The sequence below is a fragment of the Athene cunicularia genome (assembly GCF_003259725.1).
Source record: "Athene cunicularia isolate RWA chromosome 28 unlocalized genomic scaffold, athCun1 chr28_part1, whole genome shotgun sequence".
Taxonomy (NCBI): Eukaryota; Metazoa; Chordata; class Aves; order Strigiformes; family Strigidae; genus Athene; species Athene cunicularia.
The window spans coordinates 1078683-1099146 of NW_020799139.1; the positions used below are offsets into that span (position 1 = coordinate 1078683).

General features: G+C 41.2%; 1 protein-coding gene across 1 annotated transcript in view; it reads left to right on the plus strand.

Moving 5' to 3' along the window:
• The window catches only part of INSR (insulin receptor), a 109882-nt gene extending 90347 nt beyond the window's left edge, over positions 1 to 19535 (plus strand). Inside the window, exons 16-31 of the mRNA XM_026865088.1 lie at positions 7 to 257; positions 973 to 1098; positions 2362 to 2479; positions 2908 to 3156; positions 3964 to 4040; positions 6260 to 6438; positions 6843 to 6934; positions 7244 to 7432; positions 8088 to 8225; positions 9285 to 9406; positions 9844 to 9900; positions 10561 to 10608; positions 11209 to 11676; positions 12386 to 12713; positions 14298 to 14420; positions 14514 to 19535. Of these exons, the coding sequence (XP_026720889.1) occupies positions 7 to 257; positions 973 to 1098; positions 2362 to 2479; positions 2908 to 3156; positions 3964 to 4040; positions 6260 to 6438; positions 6843 to 6934; positions 7244 to 7432; positions 8088 to 8225; positions 9285 to 9406; positions 9844 to 9900; positions 10561 to 10608; positions 11209 to 11676; positions 12386 to 12713; positions 14298 to 14420; positions 14514 to 14674 (2726 nt within the window). The 3' untranslated portion in view covers positions 14675 to 19535. The remainder of the gene's footprint in view (positions 1 to 6; positions 258 to 972; positions 1099 to 2361; positions 2480 to 2907; positions 3157 to 3963; positions 4041 to 6259; positions 6439 to 6842; positions 6935 to 7243; positions 7433 to 8087; positions 8226 to 9284; positions 9407 to 9843; positions 9901 to 10560; positions 10609 to 11208; positions 11677 to 12385; positions 12714 to 14297; positions 14421 to 14513) is intronic.
• Positions 19536 to 20464: the final 929 nt, after the last annotated feature.

Genomic DNA, 20464 nt, shown 5'->3' on the forward strand with positions numbered 1-20464 from the left:
GCTCAGAACTAATGCAGACTGAAATGCACCATGTTAGGACACTGAAAATAATGCTGAAGGTATACTCCAAAGCCATGAGAGAGGAACTGCAGTTCCCAAATGCAGTCATCAACAAGCTTTTCCCCTGTGTGGATGAGCTGCTGGTGGTGCACGGGCAATTTCTGCTCCAATTAAAGGAGCGACGAAAGGAATCCTTGGAAGAAGGCAGTGACCGAAATTACATAATCCAGAACATTGGAGACCTCTTGGTAAAACAGGTGTGAATTAAATTCTACCAATTTTGTTGACACTGTTAAATTTCTAAAAATCTAACAGTAAGGTTAAAATTATGTTACATAAAAATTGATTTAATACTGGGTTTAAGATTTATCTTTCCAGTGTGATGTGTGAGCATGACTCCCAGGAACATACCTGGTCATGAATAGTATGAAATGTTCTTTGGGCATGTGTGTACGTATGTTGTAGGATGTGCCACTGCAGATGGTTTGGTTCTACTTCTCTGTTCCAGAAGTATCACATTCCTGGTATCCATCCCAAACAAGGCTCTCCTGCATTTAATGCTGAGCTTCTTGGTTCTGACCTAAAAATGCAGCAAAGAGCCTTTGAACTCATTACAGCTTTAGCACCTGTATTGGTATGGAGTGGATGCAATGATTGCTTTCATATATCGTGACCATTTTTTGCCCTTCACCTTTTACAAGTCCTCAGGTTTTTTTAAGTGCAGAGGCCCAGAGATCCTTTAAAAAATTCTCATAATCATAACTATCAATTAATATTTGTTTATCTTGTGGTATTCCAGGCTCTCAGATGTCACACTGTGTAAATCTCTCATTTGTGGTACAGAAGAAAATGAAATATTGAAGAAATGTCTCAGAAATCAGTTACCATAAAACCATGTTAAACCTGGGTCTTACAGTGGAGATAGGTTTACTCTTAACAATTCATGTCTTTCATTCTTCTATTTCCAATTAGTTTTCAGGTGAAAATGGAGAGAGGATGAAAGAAAAATACGGTGTGTTCTGTTGCGGACACAATGAAGCTGTTGCTCACTATAAAGACCTGCTCCAAAGCAATAAGAAGTTTCAAAATTTAGTAAAGGTAAACAACAACCAGAAGCCTCCTGTTCTGACTGTGCAAAATATACTTAACTACTTTAGGTTTTATTTTGTACTTGAAGATCTCTTAAATTTGAATGAGCAGGGTTAGAGGCCTATTCTCATTATTTGATGGACTGTTAGCTTCTTGCATTTTAGATGTTTTGATCATTTGGACACAGAGCCACAATTAGCAGGGGTTAAATTTGAGGCAGGATCTTGAGAGCACATAGAACTGGGGAATAGATTATTTGTTTTATTCATAGCTCTATCACTGACTGCCCTGCTATATCACCATCTCTGTAAATTGGCTTGATAATAAATTATAAATCAATGATAAATGCTGTTGATGAACCACTATAGGAAAGGCAGGTACTCTTAGTCAAGTTTTGTCCATTACATCATCTTTCCAAAACGAGAAGATTGGCTCCAGGGTGGTTTGTTTATCTGCTGTACACTGTGATGTGCAATTAATAGGAAGGGCTGAAGGGACACAGCCAGAGTGGAAGCCTGTAACCTGAATCCCCCATGGCATTGCACAGTCCTAAGTATTCTCATTTTCCAGTCATCAGTAAGTGATACTGTGTGAACTTTCCAACACAGCTCTATACTTACAGCTCTTCTCGGCAAAGTGTCTTTAAAAGTGCGAGCCCTTTACTTTCAAGGAACTAAAGAAGTGACCAGAGTTTGAAAATATATAACCCCAGTCCTTGGAAAGAAGGATCTTGGTGCTGTGTTCTGCTGCCAGGATTGTGCTATACCTGCAGTCAGACCAACCAAGTGGGATTCCCATGCCTTAAAGTCTTCCCTTCCTAAACAGAAATGTAGATGGGCTTACTGGTGAACATAGAGTAGTAAAATAAACACTGGGTTTATTTGTTATTGACCCAGTTGGTCTGTTAGGTGATTGAGTCTGGTTTTAAAACCATAGTACTATTCTATGTATTTAAGGACCGGTCCTATTGTAAAAGGCAATCAGTTAGCATATAAGCAGACAAACAATTCGGATTTGGAACTTTCTCTGCTTGGCTCCAGATTTAGTTAACGGTAGTTGAAAGTAATACCTAAAATATTTTCCAGTAATAAAAGCAATTTTTTCAATGTTACCAGGAGTTTTTCTTTTTACTAAAAGAGTGCGGCTAATTTAGTGGTGCTGTCCCTAACTGTAGAAAAATGTTTTGAGACAGAAAAATGTGTGAACGGGGAGGCGAGGGAGTTGAAGAACACCGTGTGCAATGGATGCGATGGGTCTCTCTTTGTTTTCTAGAAAATTGGCAGCTGTTCCCTTGTGAGGAGACTTGGTGTTCAGGAGTGTATCCTCCTGGTCACGCAGCGCATCACCAAATACCCAGTCTTGGTGGAACGCATAACTCAGAATACAGAAGGTGGGTTGTTTAACCTTTCCTGGAGGCCTCACATTTGTCTGCTGATCCTTTTTCTCCTGTGTTTTGCATGTTCTTTCTTCAGACGAGGAGGGGCAGGCTGGTACTGCCTTACACCTGCTTTCTTGCTTCTTCATTAGCTGAAGATGCCGTTCTAGATGCAGATCCAAGATCCAGATCAGCCTCACCTCATCAGAGGGTCGAGAGCAGCCTTCAGTTTCGAGTCTGCAACCACAAAGCCATAGTAGTTAAACATGTCAGTTCATAGAGATTTAGAGCTTTGGGATATTTTATTTTATTTTAAAAATTAAGCTCTTGAGAAATACTGTTACATGTTCAGTATTGAACCTTCATGTTAAAATATGTTTGGATGGCTCCTATCTTCTATTCCAGAGTTGAAACTGTGACTGACTGCTACTCTTTTCTCTTAGCCGGAACTAGAGATTATGAAGACCTGACCCAGGCCCTTAGTTTAATTAAGGACACCATCACTCATGTAGATGCCATGGTAAATGAGTATGAGAAGGGACAGCGCCTTAAAGAGATTATGCATAAAATGGAGCTAAAATCATCTGGGAAATGCAAGAATGGACTTTTCTTCCGGAAAGATGACATGGGACAGAGGCGGCTTCTGCTGGATGGGATGCTCTACTGGAAAGCTGCATCAGGGCGACTCAAAGGTAAAAGTACAACTAGGAACAAGATTTATTTTTTTTTTTTTAGTAACTGTTTATTACTGATCGATTGAGTATAAAATAAGATGACAATAACCTACTTGTTTAATAGGATATTGGAGGAAATAGCACTTGTTCTATTCTTGGCTTGTCCAATAAGCATCTCTGTAATGGTGCATGATAAGTTCCTTATGCTGTTTGCTTATTATCTGTCTGATCTGCTTTCCAGTTCAAGAGGGAGGTCTTTAGATAGATGACAAAGCTTTGAGTCATACTGACTTAGTCTCCTGTGGAAAGGCATTATCTTGTGTGAGCTCAGGTTCACACTTTAAAAGATCGTGTCATGTTAACCCCATGACACCTTCATTCTGCATAATGTCTGTTTTGCCAGAAAATCAAAACTGTCCATTAGTGAATTTTTCAACAGCTTCATTGCTCAAGTGTTCAGAGAAGCTTCAGTGGCCCATGAAATGCAGCCAGGAGTAGGTGGTACTGTGAATGGCTGCAGTTCCAGAAGAATCTGTTGAGGGAGACGTGTTCCCCCCTGAGTGTTTGAGTCGATGTGTGGGATGCCTGTGGAGGAGTTTTCAAGTTTCAGATCAGCTCTGTTTGTATTGTGCTGGTTCTGCATGACTGCAAGCTGTCTGTGGACAACCCAAGTGGAAGGCAGTAGCAGACCCAGTATTGCAAATGTTGACGTGCTATTCCCTGACCCGCAGGAAATTTAAGTCATGTGATTTATTTTTTTTTTCAATCTGGACCATTTTTTTCTGCTTTAATTATTTTTTTTTCCCTTGTCTGTTGTTACTGTAGATATCCTGGCAGTCCTGTTAACCGATGTGCTGTTGCTCTTACAAGAAAAGGACCAAAAATACACATTTGCATCAGTGGTAGGTATTTTCCTCCTTTTTCAATACGTTCACTTAGAGTATTTCTGAAAGTGACAGTTACAACGGAAGAAATACACTTAGAGATGTTAGATACTTGTTATGGTAGGTTCAGAAGGAAAATTAAGTTAATAAACCTATAATAGCTAATAAGCTATTAGAGAGTCACGCTTTCTGAAGCAGTTCTGGTACTTGTTGAATGCCTCCCACTGTCTCTAAGTGCAGAATAGTGTTCCTGTGCATCAGCCAGCTGAGCTGCCACATCTGTGGTATTCTGAGGCCTTGACTTTCTTCTGATGTTCACCATTTCTTTTCTTGTGCTGTGACTTTCCCTTTCACTGAACTTTCTTAGGCTATTGTTTTATCCAAGTCATAGATGTTAAACATGCTAAAACTGTTCTTGGAAAGGCACTCACAGGTAAGGCCTGCTGCTGTCTGTTAATGGACAGGGAAAGAATCTTCCATTTCAGTTGGGGACGTGGTAATCAGGTTCATAGTAGTCTTTACTGGGGGCAGAGAACTTTCCTGAAGTAAATGTAATAAGCCCTAAATGCAAATGTAATTACTGCAGCACTCTAGAACACTCAGTGGGTTTGCTTGCTTTTCTAGGGCATTTCCACAGGTGTCCTCAGAGCAGTTAATTGTGTACATTGTGTCCTAATTTAGCTCAGTTATGGCTGTAATAGAACCCATAACAGCGAAACTATTTTATGTAATTATTTTCTTGGGTGTATTTTTTTTTTTCAAGACATTAACATTAGAGCTGAATTCTAATGGCAAAAGCTATTTTGGTGACCTCAGGGCTGTAAAAGCAACTGCTTTTCAAATTACCCTTCCTCTAATGCACAGAATGGGGATACTTTCACAAATCAGGATGGTTGGAAGTTGTTTCCTCTGGAACAGCATTAGGTGAATCTTTGAACATTAATTTGTTTTATGACGTTGACTCTGATAGGCTAATTCTGCTCCGTTTTCCAAAAACGCATCTGAGCTATGAGCAGAAGAGCAAATTCACAGAGAGGAAAACCATAACTGTGTGTGTACAGTGTCTCGGCTGTTGTGGCAGTTTTCCATATGACTGCCGTTGCTTTGAGAGAAGTGTGAGTAGCTTACATCGAGGCTAAAGCACTGTTCCCAAGAAATAAGAGCATGCATGTGTGTTCTTAGTCAGTAGAGCTGTTCCACTGACAGGTGGAATGTATAAACCCTGGTTTGTATGTCCCCTAGTAACTTTTCTGTGAGCACATACCATACAGTTGCTTACGACAGTCCCTAAAAGCTGATCTGTTGGGTTTTTTTCCCTCCAGTAACATGCTCTACAGTTGTAGATTTACCAATTTTTTGCATCTTTGTGGGTATACAGTTTATTTGAAATGTAGATACCACTCTCCATACATAAATCAAGCAACAGGAGCAAATGGATCTTCTCGGTGATTCTGTTTTTCCAGTGACCTCTGTCGATGGCTTGAATTGCAGTTCAGTGGCTCAGAGCAGTTGGCAAAACCTGATGTTCCTGATTTTTGTTTCACAGCTCGGTTTTCTTATCATAGCTAGATTATGCTGTGAAGGTTCAGCAGTTAAAAAGAGCCTTTTTTTTTTTTTCTGGGGAGGATCTTTCTAGGTCGCATATATTGGACCTATGCTGTGTGAAGCATAGATAGGTTTTTAGTAACTAATATCCCTCCTGTAAATTTATTTTCAGTGCAAAGATTTACAGCTAATCCAGTTAATCCTTAGTTAGACAATACTATCTGTAACCTTCTTTTATTATTCACAGGGCTTGATGGCACACTGTAACACCTCTCTGTCACGTTTTTGTTTCTACTTAGAACTTCTAACACTTCATTCTGTTCCCTTCTTTCACTTGTGTCATTGAGGTTTTGGTTTTTCAAATTTTGGTTTTGAGCAAACTTTTTGAGCCTGTTCTTGACTTCTGGGACCTAGTGGGAATCTCGGGCCCTAAAATTGATACATGCTTTAATGCTCAATCAGGTACTGAGACCTCTTGGTTTTGAAATGTACATTCTTCGTTCCATTTTAGCTGTGGTTGACGATGACAGTGTCAAAGGTGTCACGTGAAGAGGCCATAGCAATAAAATTAATAGTGTCGCGATGTTATGGCTCGTGGTGGCCTTGTGTAAGTAGGAAGACAGGAAGCTAGGAAGCACAAACCCTAAAGAATGTATATAATGTAGTGCAATAAATTATATTTTGTTTTACAGGACTCTAAACCACCAGTTATCTCATTGCAAAAGTTGATTGTAAGAGAAGTGGCTAATGAGGAAAAGGCAATGTTCTTAATTAGCGCTTCCTTAAAAGGACCAGAAATGTATGAAATTCACACAAGTTCAAAAGAGGAGAGGAATTCCTGGATGACACACATCCGCAGAGCTGTAGAAAGGTAAATGATGAGTGAACGTGGGAGGGTTTGATTTCTCGCTCATCTGTCTCTCTTCCTAAGACTCATAGGTGTAAATTTATTGTAAAAAATCCATTTGACTATCCCGAAACTTTCTTTGTAAGACCAAAGTGTGTGATTCTGTGTTCACTGGGAAGAAGCCACACATAAAGATCAGAAAAAAAAAAAAGGCAGCCAAAGACTATATTCTGCTTTATTTTTAAAAATTAAAAAAAAAAAAAAAAAAGATGCACGGATGTCAAATGCCACAGGGCTTTGGATAAGGGAGGAAGATTGACACACAAGATAAACCACATCCTAGGCAAAAGCTTCAGGTTGAATCCTGAGATGGTTTTAAGTTCTCTAATGTGCAAATCAAACCTGTATCTGTCTCCTGCTTTGCACAGCTGTCCTGATGAAGAAGGAGGAACATTTAATGAACCTGAAGCAGAGAAGAGGCTGGCTGAAGCAAGAGCTGCTAAGTTGAAAGATTTTCAGGGTAATGACTTAGTTATATATTCCCCGAACTGCTTCTCAGCATCACTTGTGATTTATGACTGTCTTATTCTTTTATCACATGATCAAGTTTCTCCTTCATACGTCTTTCAAGGTAGTGCAAGATTATGTAGAAATAGTTAAGTTAAATAAGTCTAATAAGCTTTGTATGCTCCATGAGTTTTCCCCTTAACTGTTAATTATATCTCTGCATTTGATGCTCTGACCATAAAATGAATAATAATCTTCCAAATTGAACATCACCCTCTGACAGTGATTAGGAAGGCAGAACTGAGTTTGTTTCTTCCTTTAGAGCGTTTGAACATGAAAGACGACCTGATTTTGCAAAGCCTAACTGAGAAGCAACAGATTTATCTAGAAATGTCTGAAATGAATGGGTTTGAAGACCATACCCAAGGATCTCGATCTAAGCTACTTCTTCGGGGGGATATCTCAGAAAATCTTCAAGGAGAGGTGATCTTGAAGTCCGCAGTGACCGAAGGTAAATGCACTTTGGGAATGCGTTCCCTTGGGTGCAGGGGTGGGGATAAGCACATAGGATCTAAGTACAGGTCCTGGAAACCATCCTGTAGCAGCATAATACTTTTGTGTAACATTGTTCAGACTTCCTTATTTTCAGAACCAATCTGCAAGATAGGTAAAGTGCACCGTGTTTTTAGGTAGAGGATCTTCTCACACCTTGGATTTTTTTTTTATTTTTAAGGATCAACTGGTGGAGTCTTAGGACGAGTCTATTCAGAGGAGTAACTGGAGTGCCCTAATAATACACCAGTCCTGAAATATAATATTGTATGAGGGTTATATATTAAAATAGCCTGTCTAAAGATAGTATATTTAAAAAGAAAATAAGCACAAACATAACTTTTATTTTGGAAAAAAAAAAACAAACTAAACACTCAAGACTCGATAATCTAACTTGCAATCAAGGAAGAGGTCATCTTTATGTGCAATAGGCAGAGCCTGTCATAAAGAGCTAATCATGAAGGGAAATTCACCTGTACTGCAGGAAATCTCTCAAACTGCCCAATCTTTTAATGTATTTGATGGTTGAATTTTTTTTTTTTTAACTTGTTAGCTTGATGCACTTGTCTCACTGCACAGACATGGCTGTTTACATATGTTCTCCTCTTTTCTAGCTGAAAACCTCCAGAACCTTATCTTCACTCACTTAGGCAGTGGATCCTGTCAGCCTGAGGATTGCTCTGGATTGGGACTCCCTAGGAGAGCAGAGACCTTTGGAGGATATGACTGCAGTCCCTCAATTTCAAATAAAAGTAAGAAAGGGAAGATTCAGCATTCTTCTGAGCTGCTTAGCTCTTTACTGTTGTTTCAGAAAATGGGATAAGAACAATGAATTAAGTGAGGCTCTGATAAAAGGAAGCTTCACCAGGCTCTGAAAGGAGGAGGACAAGAGCATATTTCTAGTGTGTGTTAGCCTGTTGTATCTTTTGCTTCTAATACCAACACTAGAGAGCAGAGTAGGGCTCTCAGTGTTACGCTAAGAGCATTACATTAACCCATACTTCCTAATTATCACAATTCCACACAGAATTTTAATTTTGTTGAAAAAAAAAAATAAGCTTGACCTGCAAATGTAGAAAATTTTAATTCAGCTCCCTGCTTTTATTATTGAATCTTGAAAACTTTTTTCCACTTTCTTTTGTATCTGCACAGTCACTAAAGGGTTGCTGAATCCTTAGATAATATAAATTGTCCTTTAGGCCCAGATGATTTATCAGTTAATTAATTGAGTGGAAATACTAGATACTATTTATCTCCATTTTTGCTTTATGCATTTATTGAGAAATTGTCTTTATTTCACTGGTTGTTAATCTCTAGAATACCTTCTGTTGTCTCTGAAAGTCTATATATGTTTGTCATACTATAGGCTCTTCATGCGGTGTGGTGTTCACCTCAGTTTCTATCTCCCTCTACCTCCTTCCACACTTACAGTGGTGCTGCTTTGAATAGAATTTTTCTACTAACAATTATTCCATATTACGAGCTTGCAATTCTGGTAGCCACAGACAATCATTTTCATGTACACATTGTGGTTGCTTCACTTAAAATAGTATAACATAATCTGAACTTACTCTCCCTGTTTATCTTAACCCACTCTCGAGTTTTTACACTTTTCTGAGCAATCCTATTTGTCAGTGTTGTCTGTTCTTCCAGTTGGAAACAGCGTGGAGAAGCCACACAGTTGTGTATTGATTCTAACCTCAAAGTCACAATTTTTTACTGTTTGCTCTGTGAATACAATGAGTTTTCACAGGCCTGGTGCCGGTGTGAGCTCCTCATACTTCACTCCTCATACTTCATTCCTCTTTCAGCTGGTAGCTTTAGGAAGAACAGTGGTGGTGACCAGAAACAGTGGGACTGGAGAGGCCCTGCAGTAGGTTCAGATGTGCAACTCCACGACCTCCCTTCTGACGCAGAAGAAGGATCTCAAACCGTATGTTTGCCTTATGCGTGATATAAACGCATTTTCTCCCCTTCATACTAATGTTGGCAGAACAAATCTCACAAAGTTAAAGTCATGATAGCTGGTAGGGTGAAACTGTAACAGAGGGCTGTCAAATTACTCGACTCAGTTGAGGATGTTTTATGGGGCAGGCTGATAGATTAGCACTTGAGATGCATGATAATTTGGTTTTATAGCTGTTTAGTTGCTGCTGTACCATTAACACTAGCTTTATCACCATGCATCTGTTTCAGCCTGGCCTCTGATTTAAATATTTTTGATACGTGTCCTTCATTGTATGGGAGCAATCTCTGCTCCCGCCATAAACGCTGTTCCCTGATGAGGTGAACTTTTCCACCTTGTTCTGGCAGCACTTCCAATGCCCAACAAGTGTCTCTAGCGCAGGTGTTGGTTTTGTCTTTTTTTAGTGTGATGTGACAAGGCCGGATGACAGCAGTGGTCCTCAGCCCACCATAGAGTCTCAGGTATGTTATTTCTGCTGGTAGGAAATCTAATGGCAAATAGCTGTATTATAATAATAACATGCAAACCCAAAACAAACCAACCCACCGAAAAGCTCAGTATTTTTATTGTGGAACCACAAGCACATTAACAGCCTGTGCCTTATGACTCGAACACATTACGAATGCAGAGATAAAAGTGCTGTTAGAAAACAGATGGGTTCTGGGTACGTAGACACACATTTCAGAGCCGGCTGACTGCTTCTCCTGCATCTTTGGAGAGATCGCATGGTCTCAGCTCACTGACAGAACCGGCCTCTGGATCTCCCGTGAGTGCTGTACCTGTTTAGCAGTTCAGTGCTGGAGCACGGGAAGAAGTGACTGTGTGGAGAAAACATGATGAAGATTGCTCCCTGGCATCCCACTGAGATTTGCTGGGTGCTGATTTACATCACTGCAAGGACTAACATACCAAAATTCATCGTGCTGGCTGATTGCTTTATTGGCTGTTGCTGTGCTAGAGTACTCTTGTAGCTGTGCTTCCATTCTGTGTGCTTTTGTACAGATACTGTTGATTATGTTCACGGTTTAAAAAAGAAAAAACAAACTTAAAGCATCAAAGCAGAGCTCTGTTCAAATGTCTAATGTCTTTTTTCCCCTCCCTATGCCTCCCCTCCTCTCCAGCTTGTCCAAAGGATACAAACATTGTTGCAGTTGCTCTCCAGTCTTCAGGTAAACCACTATTTACCATCCCAGCGGTTTGTTAGGCATTAAATGTAATAAAATTTATGCAAGTGTGGAGATGAGCTACCTTGAAAATATCCCCTAAAGCTAGAGCAAAGTGCAGAATTTAAGACCTGAGACTCCAGGAAACAAACACTGTGTCTGGTATTTTGAAGGAAGTGTTAGATCTCTTGTCTTAAGTAATTGTTTCCTTTTTCCTGCTCACTTAAATGCAGTTCTTCTGCTACTTTGAGCTCTGTCTGCTCTGTCTTCCTCTTAAAACTGTTGTTGGGGGGTGGGGGTGTGTGTGTGTGTGTATTAGTTGTTTTTACTGTAACCTTGTAATTAGCAATATTTTGACCGATTGGATTCAGAGTAATAATTCTAGGTGCAATAAATGTTAATTTTGCCATATGGAAGCAGAATTTATTGGCTCAGCCATCTTCAGAACCATGTCAGTCGTGATGGGCAGTACAAGCTGAAGTTAGATCTGCTCTTGAAGGCAGAATTCTCTGCGATTTAATCTGATAGATGCTGTTGTCTTATGTTTAACTCTGCGTGTTTTTTGAACCCATGTGTTTCATGCTGAAATTCTTCCCTCCCCTCCAGGCAGTGATATCTCAGCAGGACAGCTACATCGAGATGCAACGAGCCACCATGGTAGACCGGGAGAAGCAATACCGGCTGCAGTCCACCCGAGGCAACCTGCTGCTAGAGCAGGAGAAACAGCGCAACTTCGAGAAACAGAGGGAGGAACTGATGAACGTGCAGAAACTCCAGAGCCAGCTGAAGCTGGAGCAGCAACACCTGGAACGGGAGAGGAGTCGGCAGCAGAGGGAATTTGAAAGCACGGAAGCTCAGCTGCAGGAGCGTGAAGAGGAGACTCGGCAGCTGAGGGAGAAGTTGAATCAGGAGAGGGAAGAGCTGGAGAGGCAGCGAGAGGCCTATCAGCATGACCTAGAGAGGCTGCGGGAAGCTCAGAGAGCAGTTGAGAAAGAGAAGGAGCGTTTAGATCAGCTCAGGAAGCTGAAGAAGCAGAACACAGTGTCAGGCACGTTCTCCCCAGAAATGGGACAGGTGAGGAAGTAATTTTCTTGGAGTTTTATTTCTGTTAACTTGATTGCCCCTTTCTGCAGCACTAACCCATGTTTGCTTTTTACCGGGCTCCTTGAACCATCATCTGAAATAGCTGGTGATGGCTACTGTCAGAGACCAGAGCTTAGCAGTTCCCCACTCTGTGAAATTCCACCCAGACATTTATTTGGTAATGAGAATTTTTTTTTTAGAAAGATAGCAACAGAGAATAAGTTATTTTTTAACGTGGCTCTCTGTGGATATATTTTTTTTTTTAAGCACAGGAACTGCTCTATGGCAGGCAGGTGATTGCAGGTGTGCTGCCTTGATAGTGTTTTGTACAGTTGATTCTAGAAACATTTCTTGTGTTTCAAAATGTGAAGGTTTGGATCTGAGTAAATGGGCTCATTTGTTACTGTCTTAAAGTCCTGCTTTCTGTCCGTCCTGCCATCACCTAATGCAGTGTGCTTCTGCGTTCCTTTGCTAGGTGCAATATTAAGCAGTCTAGAGCTGCTGAGGCTCTTTTCAGTGTTCAAGGGCTTATAATCTTGCTCTTCTGTTTGCCAGCATGCTTTGGGCTTTGTCTAACCTGCTGCATTTTCCACTAGGTGCTTTATGTTTTCAGGGCTGAGGGTGGTCTCTCCCCATTGTATCCGAGAGAGTAAAAACTACCCGTTTGACTTAGAATGCTTTTTTTTTTCCCCTCACCTAGAACCAGATGCTAGGTCATTCCGTCAGCTTCAATGGAGAAGGGGTGGAACCATCTGTACCCATCCTGAAAGCCTCTGTGCGAGTGAGCGTCTCCGGGATGGATTACCTGGAACGGCCGGACTTGGTTCGCAGGGACAGCACCACCCTGGAGAACCGCCCTGCTCTTGCACTGAAGAATGAAGTGCCAATACATCTCCTGAGCGCAACTAATCAGATACAGAAGCCAGCTGCAGTCCAGCAGCAGATTCCTACTAAACTGGCCACTTTTACAAAAGGAAGCAAAGAGAAAGGTGGGAAGAACAAAGCATCTCACAGGACAGACAGTTCAGGTAAGGGTATTTAAATACCTGTCTGATCTCTGCCAGCATCACAGGGAGGCAGAACACTGCAGCTTAAACCTCTGGCTACCCACGTGGAACCCAGAAATGAATATGCTCCAAATTGTTCGGGTAAATTAAATTGAAAATACAGCCCAAAGGCATAATGTTGAAAACGGAGTTCTGTAATCCCAACAGGACAGAATGATGGTGAGAGGTTGTAAACCTGGATGTAAACTCTCCTCACCTAAGTGTAGTGTTAAGGGAAAAAAAAAAAAACGAAATGCAATACCTTTCTTAGCACAAGTCAGTCATTGAATACAGATTTCCTGGCCAGAACTGAGATGCTGTGCATGTTGTAGAGTTGAAAAGGCCTAATTTTGTCAGAAATAGAAGCAAGCAAAAATAAAATCACCCTGTCATAGTGTAATTTCTGCTGCTAACTGCTGAGTACTAAAGTAGTGATCTTTGCCAATGACAGGCACAGGAAAAACCACTTTTTCTCTTCCGCTTAAAATACTCTTACTGCCAGCTTAGGAGAATGACCTATAATTTTAAGTTACAAAATTATCTTTTTTAGCTTTGTGTAGGATTCAGACTTGGCAAGTTTACCCATCACTTGGGCCTGTGCTACTATAGCAGACTCAGGGCCAAACCTGTCTAGGGAGGGGAAGGGGAAAATCTTTTGCTCACTGTAGAAAAGTCCATCTCTGTTGTGTCTAAAGTTTAGTACAGTTGCAGACTTGCTTATGTTTTTGCACATAAATGAAGCCTAATATCCTCTTACCCTGAATACCAAATGTTGGTAAATGGGAAAATAAAGCTCCAATACCACATCTCCCCAAGTTTCTTTTTAATAGCTCTTACATAATGCTCTCTGCTGTGGAAATGTACTTAATGGTGTTTTATACCTTTCGTATAACTTCCAGAAAAAACACAAATATATTGGTCTCTATTCTCTCATGAGCATTAGTGGGATGCATGCTTGTTATGCCCACATGTAGATCTTGGAATAAAACGGAACAAGACTTTCTGTACCAGAGGCAAAATACTGTGTATTGACTTTGGGGTTTGTGATGGGTAAGGAATGTGCACAGAGAGTAGTTCTTTGGATCCAGAGTAACCGTTTCATGAATTGCTTTTATTGTTGAAATGAAGCAGCTGACGGGCCGTAACACCAGAATCAATGGCCTCTGCTGCTGAGCAGCTGCGAGACAGATGGAGAGCAGAGACAAAAGTTCATCACGGTTCTGCGTGTTAGAAGTAGCACAGATAGCCATTGCTAATTGAACGCTAAGGACAGATTTTTTTATTTTCTTCTCTGCTGGGCTGTATAATACTAGATTTTAAATCTGTGGTTGTCAGGGGCTGCTAGTAACAGAATTAAAGTCCTCAAGGAAGAGGAGAGAGAAAGTATTCATAGTCTAAACAGCTGAAGAGAAGATTTAAGTAACTTGTGACAGAAGCACCAGCTCTTTGTGCTACAGCAGCTTCCTTGGGTAGGCAGAGGTGTCAGCACTGTGGGCCCCAGCGGGAAACAGAAATCCGTGAAGCACTTCTAGCCTCAGATACTAATTTGTAAAATACTTTCTTTAGCATCTGTTGATCAGAAGCAGCTACTCCCCCCCAGGCTTGTTGCACGAGAGGAGGGTGTTCTGAGAGGCAGACGATCAGCAAGTCCAGTCCTCCCCAGCAGCCAGGCCGCTGCGTTCCAGCCAGGTATGTCATCACCAACTTGCCTGTCTGTGGAAATGCATCAGGCTCTCTGCGCAGTGTCATGAATATGTTGTCTTCCTTTTTTTTTTTCTGTAGAATTGTATGGCCCTACAGATGCTCAGCCAGAAGCACTTTCCTCTGCCTCAGTGAACCTATTCAAGCCCAATAATGGTCACGTTCAGACCCCGGTGACCTCTCAGCCGAGTCTGCTAAATGTGCAAGATGATACCAGCAAAGAAGATGTCATTTTCTTCTAATTGTTTCCATTTAAAGATTAATCTTCTAACATACTGTTTTAAGAACTCAGGCTTCAGTATTCAACGTGACAGAAACATGACATGGATGTCTCCTCTTCATCTCCACCCCATTCCTACTAGCAAGTACCAGACCAGGATTACTGTTCTACTTTGTTGGCTTCTCTGCCAGCAGCTCAGAATGAGGGCATAGTAGTAATATTTTGCTTTTAAATTCTCCAAACATGGAAATGTATTGACATATGGCATAGATATATAAATTCAGAGCATATTAAAATGTTGCCATTTGTTGTAATGTGTTCTTTTTGGAGAATGTGCACTCTTTGTGGGCACCATCTTGTAAATTGTTATGGTTGATGTTGAACCGCACGGATTTTTATGTAAAAAGTTTTAGTAGTGTGCCTCGAAGTGGCTGTGAATTTTTAAATCCTTTTTCACAGGTACGTGGTCAGGAATGGATTATGCTACAGTCTGTTGATAACTAGTTGACTAGGAAGCCAGTCTCCTTTACAGCCAGGTGTGACAGACATTGTGATACCCACTCAGAGGAGCCAGAGCAGCCTCTCTGTTTTAGTGAATTCAGTGGAGCCACGTGCTCGGTGCCACGTACAGTGGAAGAGAGAAGGTAAGCTGCTTAAGGGAGTCTTCAGGGGGTCAGGAGCTCCACCTGCTTGGGCATGAGAAGGGTTGGACATGTCAGGATGTACAGTGGTAAACGAAGAGCTGGACTAAATGCACATTTCACTGGCCATCAGCTTGCAGCGGGATACCCGTCTCCTTGGACACGTTGGGTTGCTCTCCACACTGGTGAGAGCAGCACAGGTTTCCGAGCAAAACTCATGAGTTGGTTCAGAATGAACTTAGAGACTTGGATTTTGTTCTTTGCTAAAGATGTGTATAAGAAGCGTTGGAATGCAGTAATTTATTGTCGTGTTTAATCCTAAATTTTCTGCATCTTTTTTGTTTGTCTGTTAACTTGTTGGGACTTGGAGTACCAGAAGATATCAAAGCTGCTGTTACTGCAGAGGATTCTCTGCAGCACTATGTTAGGAATGAAGGGAATAAGAACTGTTTGGTTTTAAAATTTAAAAAAAAAAAACACACAACCTCTTAGCTAAACCTGTGTTTGGTTAGCTGCTTACAGCTAAACCAGCTTTGATACCTCTTGTTAAATGGATCAGTTCTTAATCATGAAATGGTGGTGACATATTAAGTGTTCTGCTCAAAAGGCATTATTTCCCTTTGTAGTAATTTGCACAGTCGTTTTGTTGTATTGTATTACTTCACTCTGTTCTTCATGACACACATCCCCTTACGGATGTGTATTCCCGTGTATGTTGAATGTGAGCAGTCAGACATATTGTGCAGCAGAGAGATTGTTTAGAGGGTGTTATTACAGAATTAAACAGTATCTCAGAGCTTCAAAACTTGGGTTAATACCTTTCAGAACATGAATGATAATAGTTTTTTCATACGTTTAACTCTGTCTTAAAGCGATTTTTAGCACCAGTGGATGGAATGCCTGGTCAGGTCTCCATCCAGCCGCCTGGCAACGGCATCAAATGGCAATTTCTCAATCTCCTCAAGTCCTGCTGTCTCAGTGGTCAGGTCCTGTGTGATGTTAGTAATGTTCTCTAAGACTGTAACTTCACTTTGCTTGAAAGTTCTAAAATTATTTCAGTAGTTACAGTGCAAGAAACATTATAAATTTTCAGCAGAAGATACAGAGTTTGCGTACAGATGATAATTCGGGTTACTGTCTTCAGACACAAAACAGAAAAATCCAAATTTACTGGTCAGCGTGAGAGGGGAAAAGTACGCTACAAAATACTGAATTGGCCTTGGATTTAAGGGTCTGTATCAACCTGAAGCAATGGCACTGAGTTCGGTGAGAGGAAACAACAAACCGTCTGGTTTGTGACCAGACTGGAAATGCTCCCCCACCCCCAAGAGATGATTGCTGTGAAATTGGACACACTTCACTAATACCAAAGGGCTGCTTGCTAAATCAGCACTGCAGAACTGACAGATTATCAGTGCGAGATTGGCAGGAAACACTATGGGGAACATAGTGATTTTTTTGCATTGTTGTGATACGATGTTGATGGTTAAAACCTAGTTCTACATTATATTAATTTTGTGCATTCCTAAAAGCTAGGTTGGAGGAGAATTCTTCTTAAAATCAATGTAACTTCTGATCAAGCCAGCGTGTGAGATCCAGCAGCTCTTTAGGACTGATTCCAGTCGTCTCTGATGGCCCTGTAATTTCTCCTGTAAACATACAGGGAAGCAGCAAGAATGCACAGTGTGGTCTCTCCCTCGTGCTGTGCTTTGGGCCGCTCCTAGTGTAAACTCTGTGCCCCCATTGCCTTAAAGTACCAGGTTTTTAGGAGTTTTAGCCTAAAGTGAGGTTATACCAGTGGAGTAAACCACCTCAACCAGAGGGGTGTCTCTGGGTATTTGAAAACAATTTTTGGAAACATTTATTTGGTTTAATTTTGTGCCTGTCCTAAAGTACGGGACAGAGTGTTCTGTGGACTAAAGGTGTTCATTTGACTACTCTCTTCTGTGCAGTGAAGAAACTCAGATATAGAACAGTGACAGCTAGAAAATAAAGTCTGCAGCGAGGTCTCATTTCTTTAAAGGTCTTAACTTAAACATACTTGTTGTCAGCAGTGCTTTGGATAAGTTCTGGCTGTTAGAACTTATCCAAACTTGTCAGACCCAGGACTGTTACAAGCGAGGCTGTTGGTTCAGCACCCCAGAAGCTCTGTGGAATATGGGTCTTCAATCTGTAACTGAGAAATTACCTTAAACGTCGTTATCTGTCCTCAGTACACATGTCTAGCTGCAGCTAGCTTTGTGAAAACTGTTTTCACCCTGAATAGAGACTGCAGCTCCTTTCCCTTGGGTCAGAATTTAAGTGCCATACCAGGTATTCATGTGGCTTCCTGTTAGTACCGTACCCAGCCTGGAGAAGGTTTCAGAATTAGCAAATGCTTGAGCATGTCCTTGCTAGTGCAGAGTTTACCATACCAGAGTATGATACAGTTATCTGTAGAAGGCTGAGGGAAGCAAGTGAAAGATTTTTCTTTAAATGAATAACGGGGTCATCTTTTCACTTCTGCAAAACTGAAGGTGTGAAATTGTTATCAGATCACTCCAGTTGAGTGAACTAGTTTTGGACTCTTTACTCAAATCTCGTTCCTAGAAAAATAACTTTTCTAGGCAAATCAGATTGCAAAATAACTGCTGTGTCCTGGGCTAATTGATTCTGAGTAATATCCTTTCCGTTTGACTTTTTGATTACTTCAGATAAATGTTTCCTTTTAAGTGATATCTGAGGATTAGACAGTTCAAAATTCTGTGCCTCCCAGGTGCCTTGTGGCTTCTTTCTGAGCTGGGGTGTGGAGGAAATTTACAGCACGAGCTTTGAACTGCCTTCTTTGCTTTGTATCACAGCCTTAAAATGACTGTCATGTTTGTCCTTTAATATTGTGACGTTGCAATGTAGAGGCTGTTTCTATGGTTCTGATTTTCAAGTTTAACTCTGGTGTACAGGATGCTTCCTCTTTCCCTTCCCATCTGGAATTTTGTGTTCCAGACTGAGGATCCCTCCGCGTTCACTAGCGCTGAGCACATCTGCCCTGTGTGTACTGTAAACGCTTTCCGAGTTTTGAACTGTGCTATCTGTGGATTGTAGTTGTGGCATGTCCCACAAATTGAGATCGCTAATCATTTCCCAGTGTGAGGCAGAAGAATTGGTATTTCTAGAGAAGCTTGCTCATCAAGGTAATAGCATTCCTGCAAAAGTAGGAGTCATTCTAAATAATTTGCGGACAGCTTCGTCTTTCTGAGTAATAGTCAGATGATCCTGCATACATGGAACTTGGTGTTTGTCATTTGCATTTCCAATGGAAGTTGAAACTTAAACTGGAAAAGGGTTAAAAAATACGTATTTTGTTTCACTTCTACTTTCAACTCTGCAGAATAGGAGCTGAGGCTCTGCGGTGCTGCTCGATGGAGTCCCTGTGTGTTGTGCCCCTGTGCAAGGGAATTTGGAGCATTTTGTTGTCTTCCCCAGCAGTTCTCTCATTTACAAGAAGAAAAAAAAGTCTTCTTAACACCAGGTTACGCATGTGCTACCCTTGCCTGACCCTCTTGCTGAATAGGTAACAGAAAAGCCTTTTCCCCTGCTCTCTCTTTCGAGGCCAGACCCAACATCTTCGTAACCACTGGCGGCTCTTTATCATCTACCATCTGCATGTTCTTCATCAGATACCGTTTGTGTGAGCTCTGGTTCATACCATTTGTGCCATGTTTATAAATCAGTTTTTTATATTTTTGTACTGAAAGAAATTGGAGCACTTTAGAAAAGTTTATTTCAAATTCCATTTCTGTTTGTACCTGGAAGGAAATCTCTCATGAAAGTAGATCCTGTTGGCGTAACTGCGTGCATCTCACTCAGAGCTGTGAACTTTCTTGATGCTCTTTAGTCTTAGGTCTGGTTTCTAGGCCCACCTTGCACTGTAAAGATTTAATAAATAATCATGGTCCATGGTTAAATTGACCATTTTGTTGGGGAAGCATTTGGTTTTGGTTTTTTGTTAGGGTGTAAACATTGTAAATAATTCCTTTATTGTTGATACTGCAGTAGCAGCATCTTTGTAGTCTATTTTATTTGTAAAGTTGATGGTTAAATGTTAATATTCTGTTGAATTGTGCACTCTTAATTAATTGTAAACTTGATCTTAGCACACCAAATGATTTTTACAATGATTGCAATGTTTCTCCACTGAAGGATTTCAGAGCTGCAATAGGACTGAAACCAACTTCTAGCAATAAAAAAAAAAAAATTTAAAAACTGACTGCCTTTATATATATATATAATTATTTATTATTTTCTATTTGAACTGAAGATCAAAGCAGAAGCCACTTCCCACATGCTTCTCATTTTCTACCCTGGACAGAAATAACGTGCCATAGGAACAAAACTCTGCCTGTTTTCCAGAGGAAGGGTCAGAGCACAGGAGGTGTTGGGTGGAGAACGCCAGTAGCTGCAGACCTTACCCGTGAGGTGAGCACCTGAGGAACAAACCAGCTGGTCTCAAAATGTCTGAACTCAGCACACTAGTGAGAGAGGGAGCTTAAACTTGCTTCTATTAGCCTGTAGGTACTGTGCACGGTGCCAGTCTGAGACATGCCTGGCTCTGTCCCAGACAGTATCGGTTCCCATTTGGAACAAGTATAACAAAAATAGAAACTTTCTCCCTAGTGCTTGTGCCAATTTGGCAGCCCTTGCTCCCAGCACCATCCCATAGCCTCTGGCTGGTGCAGAGCTTCCCAGCTCCACACTCAGCAAGTTGTTTCCTGGTGAAATCCCCGTGGCACACTGACAAGCTACCCCAAAAGCCGTAGCCTCGAATAATTTCTAGAGATGCAAAACGAGGGGGAGAACTGAGACGCAGATCGGTGCTCTCCGAGGAAGACGTATGATTTTTATCATCAGAATCCTGCGCTGTAGCCAGCGTTGAGGAAAACCCTCGGCCAGTTGTGGGTGTGACAGCACCTGTGGCGCGGTCTGGGAATCGCTGTGCGCCGCGCTACGTCTTTGTGTCGATCAAAGCAGCTGTGAAGGACCCAGGTTCCTTCTGTCCACGAGTTCGTAGAATACAGGCTGTGTTTTTCAGTCTCTGAAGTGCAGTGGACATCTGGGTTGCGGCACAAACTGGAACTCAATTGGAAAAACACAAGTTTTTCTACTTTTTTTCCAATGCATGTAAATAATCAAAC